Source organism: Limulus polyphemus, unplaced genomic scaffold (genome assembly GCF_000517525.1).
Source record: "Limulus polyphemus unplaced genomic scaffold, Limulus_polyphemus-2.1.2 Scaffold2807, whole genome shotgun sequence".
NCBI classification, from domain to species: domain Eukaryota; kingdom Metazoa; phylum Arthropoda; class Merostomata; order Xiphosura; family Limulidae; genus Limulus; species Limulus polyphemus.
In genome coordinates, this window is record NW_013668417.1 from 11568 (window position 1) to 18399 (window position 6832).

General features: G+C 34.8%; 1 protein-coding gene across 2 annotated transcripts in view; it reads left to right on the forward strand.

Annotated features, from left to right (window-relative positions):
• The first annotated feature begins 476 nt into the window (after positions 1-476).
• LOC106467948 (uncharacterized protein ZK1073.1-like) overlaps positions 477-6832 on the forward strand; it is a 38800-nt gene continuing 32444 nt past the window's right edge. For both annotated transcript variants that reach the window (XR_002612513.1, XM_013928334.2), the window contains exons 1-2: positions 477-548; positions 6212-6329. Coding sequence is in view for 1 of the 2 variants with exons in the window: in XM_013928334.2 (XP_013783788.1) it covers positions 491-548; positions 6212-6329 (176 nt within the window). In the remaining variant the exon portion in view is untranslated. The remainder of the gene's footprint in view (positions 549-6211; positions 6330-6832) is intronic.

Below are 6832 nucleotides of genomic sequence, written 5' to 3' on the forward strand. Positions count from 1 at the left end.
ATTTGTGCTAATCCATACATACTGGTCAAGTCCTTGGACGCAGTACCTATGAATTTCTGTACAATCGGACTGATGAAAGGGGTTCATGGAAACCATCATCTTCATAAACGTCACTAGATGGTCTATGGAAAGCCAGCAGGGATGGGTGGTGTGGTTTCGTCATGAAACTTTATGACAGAGTCTTTTGCAATGGAAACTACGTTGCAGGACTATTGTCAAGATGCACGGTCGTCAGGTGGAGCATGGCCGGACTTGTCGAAATGGACTGTAATGAAATCGTTTTAACATAACGTAATCAACTTCCGTATACTTTTAGAAATGTCATAAAAAACAAACATTTGTCGTACAAATCCTCGTGCACTTGCACATTTCTTTAAAGCTATTAATTATAAAAATTCTGTGTTGGTTCCTTGTATTTGTACTTATTCTACATTACTCATTTGGTTTTAACGTTTAAGAACGAATTATGTTTCTCCTTTTCTAGGGTGATATGGAGAAGGTGGAGAATAAAGCGGTTTTTCTCACAGTCCACGATCTTGGAAGCAATCGTAGGTTCCATCTTTCTTTCTGGCTTAAAACAATCTCTCCCTTTTCTTTGTAAAGCTTCTGTAAGATAAAATGTAAAGTAACACCTTTCTTTCAGAAAATTAATCTTACTTTTTTTTTTAAAAAGGACTCAAGTTAATTAATTTTTTTATGACGTGGAAGTTATGGATTTAAGATGGCTTTTCCTGATAAATCTACTTCACTAAATCATATTTTATTCTTAAGGAAACAGTTATTATTCTTAATCATTCTTTTTTTTTATCCACACATAATTGATGATATATATGTTTGTTACTGTAGGTTTAAATGAATGTACAGCGTGGCTCTTTTTCTGTTAATTTTAATTCATTTCGATCATATTTATTTACTTAATCATTTGTGTGGTGGCGCTAAACAATTCGTGAAAGATCTTATAACATAGTCTAAGAAATACCTAGCTCTAACGCTTCAGTATGACAGTTTGTTTTTCGAATATTCGCCCAAAGCTAATCAATGGTTATCTGCGCAAACCCTTCCCTAATTTTGAGCTGATAGACTACATGGAAGGCACTTGGCTAACAGCACTTAGCGCCAACACTTGGGCTACTCTTTCCTGCCCGAATGGTGTAAATTGATAGTCTCCCTTATAACACACCCACAGCCCCAAAGTCCGGACTGCGGGATGCCAGTAATGGACCAGTAGATCCATAGCTTGAAATGCTGACCACTAGACCTCACTCGGCCCCAATATAACAGTTATAAAGTTTCAAAATCAGTAGCTACGTCATAAACACGAAATCACTCCATTTACCCTTCTGTGGCTAAATATGGCGTAGATAACTAAATTTTAAAACTGGTTATCTTTGATGCTTTATAAAAACCGATAGATCGAAATCCCATTACTCCAAAATCACTAGAGCTTTCCAACTGTACACTGATATTCAACGCTGTGTTTATAAATATGAAGTGATCTGATCCAACCCTATCAATTTTAAGCCCGATTTTGTTTAATCTCTACTGATCCAAATCCCATTGCTCCAGAGTTCAAAACAACTGGCACTTCCCAACTGTCTAGTGACATTTAAAATTCTGATTAAATATTTTTCTGATGTAAATATGAAGTGGTTTAATTCACCCCTATCTGTTCGGTTAGTCTACCGATAAGTTTATGAACTTACAACGATAAATTCCGGGGTTCGATTCCCCGCGATAGACATAGCAGATAGCCCGATGTGGCTTCGCTCTAAAACAAACAAACAAAATGTTATGTTAATGACAACGTGGTTTACTTAAACATTGGCCGAGCGCGAACCAATGGTTAGCGTTACATAGTGTGGATAAAGGTTCTCGTACTGTTACCGCGAAAAAAACGCGCTCCACAATTTGGGGCCATAAGAGCGTTATAAGAATGACAGTCACATCACACTATTCGTTCTGACAAGAGTAGCCCAACCAAGAGTTGCGTGGTGTTAACTGACCGTCTTCCCTCTAGTATCTTACTTCAAAATTGGGAACGTCGAGTCCTCGAATACCTTTACACAAAATTCAACAAAAATACTTGTGTATTTGGTATCTATTTTGTTTACCAGAATACGATGACGTTTTTACTTCGATATTTCAGTATTTTAATATAAAACTCATTCTGCTCACTTTACGCTTAACTTTTCTTGAACTTGGATCGGATTAGCTTGACAGATGCAAACACACACAACTAAGTGATTTTCAAGAGTTAAAATATTCAAACATAGTTTATATGCCATTGAAGGTTTTAGAAACTTTACACAAAAGATGGTAAGCTTTGTTGTTTCTTTAACGACAGTGCACAAGTATTATTTATAATGCTTCACATACCTTTTGTCAAATATATTTGCATAATTCTCAGCAAGCAGTCCAAGCACACCGATAGCTAACCCCCAGGTCTCATTAGATCTTCCTTGACGTGATCGTATAAAATACACTTAATTGTTTAACACCCAGCCTTGTTCACTAAGGTCAACACCTTTTCTATAATGCCCGAGCATTTCACAGGCAAGCAGAAATGTAAAAATTAAGTGTGTGCGGAAAAAAGCACAAAATGTCAAACAGTCACTCTTCAATCCTGGTATAAAATGAAACAGACAAAGAGCAGGTGTCTTTTGGTTATTCCTTGCGATGTGGGTTAACAAGAGCCGCTGCTGTATGGGTTATGGAGTACTCGATTATCGATATAAATCCAGGATAAAATCAATAAATTCCTCTTTCTGTAATATTCTGTTATACAGCAATACCCATTGAAATCAATTTAATAAATGTTGCGTTTTCTGTGTTTATCGATCTAAGTTTGATGCCGTTTATTTTTAAGTTAACTATATGGAGGAAAAATTGAGTTGAAGCTTACATTCTTTCTATTTAACCTCCAGTGAGTCCCAAAACAAAGTTAAAAGTATCCTCTTTTAAACTTATCACGTTAGATAAGAAACGGAAAGATCACCTCCAAGTTTGTGTTTTGGCTCCTTTACGTGTATCAAACAAGACAGGCAGATAAAAATGGGATGAAATGAATCCCACGAGAGCAGTGCACACGGTAAAAATAAAAAATTTCAGTTGACGTAAACCGATAGTAGAATCACAGTCAGCTGAGCTAGCCCTAATGGCTGAACCGCTAGTCTTAAATGATTCATTTGGATCAATTTAATGGTTTAGATGGCTTTCCACGAACTTGGGTAATATCTTTAATAAATATTGGTTGCAGCAGGGCGTTTCCCTTAAAATAACGTATTTTATGAACTCGCGTTACCCATTATTGAATAGCCATTCACACCACGTTGGTCAGCGATGTGAGATAATGAGAGACCTCTAACTTTACATTTCGGACTCATCGTGACTACGGTTATAGCATGTCCTCTAAAGGCCGAATTTGTTATAAATGAGATGAAAACCACACTGGTAGTTATTTTCGTGAAAACTTGACATGGGAAAGACTTCTATAAAGAAAGATACTCTGAATTTACGATCACGGTGTAGGCTTAGCTCCTATTCCACCTACCTTGTATTTATTAATATGTTGTCTTCCCCTAGTGGCTGATTTTGAAGGACATATTTCATGGTTTTGCATGCTTTACACTTTTTAATATGCACTGTATAATATTTAGTGTATATGGTTCAATTTTTGCTGTATATTCTACACAGTTTACACTATTTACTGTGTACTGCACTGGTTAAATGATTTTTTTTTATCATAATAGTTCTGGAAACATTTAGTTATAATACATGAGCTTGGGTGTCACAATTGTTTTTTCTTTTTGTCTCATATAAAGGGCGAATATCATCGTCGTACTAAGTAGTAGTTATATTTACATTTATTTTAATACTAACTCTCGTTAACACCGCAGAAATTATGAAAGCGTAATGAATGACGCTCTGAAACAGTGGAATAAAATCATTTTAAAACATTCAATATCTTTTGTAATTATTAACTTCTAATACTGGGCAATTGAAAGAAATGGAGTTGGGTTATCTTCGCTCTGTCCACTGCTGGGAACTGAACCCCATATTTTAGCATTGTTAAATCTGTAGGCTTTCCGCTGACCCATTGGAGGAATATTTCCACTATCTCATTAATGCAATTCACCTCTTGTAAAGGAAAGTCCACACTTCGAAAGCTCTTATGTTGTTTGCTTTATTTTCTAAACTATACTCTCTTTATATTACCTTCCTAACTTGCTCTGATCTTTTCCCAATATTCTATAATTTGGATTTTAAATAAATAATAAAAAATAACAAACATTATCAATTTAATTTAGCAGTTTATATTTCACGATGAGTATATGCAATTTTTGTTGCTTGGATAAACAGTAGAGGCAAAGGCGCAAAGCCTATCTTTAGTAGAACAATTAATGTTTCATACTATTATACTTCCCTTTAAATGGCGAAGCGCTGTTGAACAAAAAAAAAATACCGATGATAAACGTAATCAATGTAAATTTTCAATGTGTAACGAACACCTAATTATGTGTGTCCTTATTATTTTATTTGAATTTAATTTATTTGAATAAATATATACACTATGAACACTGTACTGTGCATATTACGTAAACCTAAATCTCCAACATAACACGATCGCTCCGCCCACTTAATCACACCATAGTTACCGTTGCTAAGTATGACTAACACTCACCGAGATGGCCGCAAATACAGCTTGATTCTTTTATTACTCTTTTTTAAAATAATGTGATATATCTGTAACGTCAGGACAACTGAGTTTAAAAGATTTCGCCGAATGATATGTATATGAGTGACTGTTGTTCCGCAAGACGTGAACAGAAAAACTCGGATAAAAGGTAATATATAAGATAACACGTCTTTGTTATCATAATTTCAATGTCAATTATTGTTACATGGTCTTTACTGCATGACGAAGGGTGTCTGCCCCAAAACGTTGCACAAAATAAAACTAAAAAAACTAAGTTTTTATTTAGACATGTTAATTTAGTTTTTATTATCTATTATTCGAATTTATATGTATATGACTTTGTTTTGTCCATTCATGACGTAAATAAAACTTTCGTTCGAGCTAAATGTCATCCGATCCAAGGGCAAAGCTAGAAACCACACGTAATTAACATTGAAATCACCCAAGAAAAAAAAAACATTTATCCATAGCTCGTTTCAAGTAGTGTAGGCACGAGTTATTTATTTTTCAAGTTGTTTTTAATCTATGCAGAAAATAATTACCTAGTTGAAAGTTGTGAAAAAAAGCCTATAAACCTCCTGTGTTAAAAATAAAAACTAATTTACTTCGGTTTCTATATATAGGCCTTATCTCATTAATTTCCGGTATAAATTCTTTCCGAGGAACTTCAGCGATACAAGTCCTTTTTTAAATAAAACTAGTTTATTCTTTCTCGATACAACTTTGTGAAACACAGAATTTCCACAGTCACTTTAACTTAACTACTTTTATAAACACACCTTATAATTCACAGCGATTCACACACTTTACTTACGGTGCCTACTGTTCGCTTTACTCAATTATCTATCTATCTATGCAATTCTATCTCTCTCGCTGGCTTCATATGCCGGGCTTATATACTAAAAAGAGGGCGCCTGGAACAAACTAGAGTTGCCAGGAAAATTCATGATCATTCGAGAAACTCCACCACGCATGCTCCCAGCGTTGCGTGACTTCCGTTGTCGTAACAGTACTCTTTTTGACGTAATATAGAAAAGACACCGATTGGCCAAAGCATTGTTGGAGCCACGTTATTTGATTTGAATTAAACATTGAAAAATGTATGCTCTGTAATATACGGGAGTTATTGATGCAGGGAAAATTGCAATTTCACATCTTAGTTTTTAAAAAGTAAAATAAATGAAGGACCAGACAAACAAATATGTAATGGAAAAAAAAACATAAAACGTTAAGTTAAATAATAACGTTTAATTTAGGATTGATTCACCTGGATGAGTGTTTTTATTTCTAAAGTTCAGAATTTGACGATAGCGACTCGCATCTTCAGCTTTAACAGCGAAATATTCTATTTTATGTTCAGACTTTTTAGAAGTAGTTTAATATGTAAAGATTCCTTGATCCGAAGTGTTAAAAATCTGATGGTTCTGAAGTTTCTTGAAGTTATTTAATTGTTGTTAAATACTTTGAATACAGTTTTCAAACTTCTTGTCTTGTTTTTTCCTTCTTCTTCATTAGACAACTCCATCAAGAATTTTGTCGACCATGAAAGTATGGTTGAAGTTAAGTCGCGGTCTGTGTTCATCCACGTCGATGTTCCTGGTCAAGAAGAGAATGCTGCCAACTGGCCGACTGAGTAGGTGGCGCTACTTGCTTCGTAATTGATAGGACAGTTCCACTTTGTGCTTTCGTTTGCAGAATTTCTGTAAAAAATAATATTCTTTCCAGATATTGAATGACAAATCATGTACATTAGCACAGAATTCTACGTTTTAAGAACAATATCCAGTGAGGGTGAGGTAATAAAGGTATTGTATTAGGTATTAAATAAAATACTAGTGAGTGAGTATTGTGGGTTAAGGCATTAAAGATAAAATGTCTTGTGGGTTAAGATATGAAAGACATAACGAATTGTGGGCTAAGGTATGAAAGACAAAACATTTTGTGGGTTAAGGTATTAAAGACAAAACGTATCGTGGTTTAAAGATTTAAAGAAAACGTATTGTGGGTTAAGGCATTAAAGATAAGATGTCTTGTGGGTTAAGATATGAAAGGCATAACGAATTGTGGGCTAAGGTATGAAAGACAAAACATTTTGTGGGTTAAGGTATTAAAGAGAAAATGTCTTGTGGGCAGGAA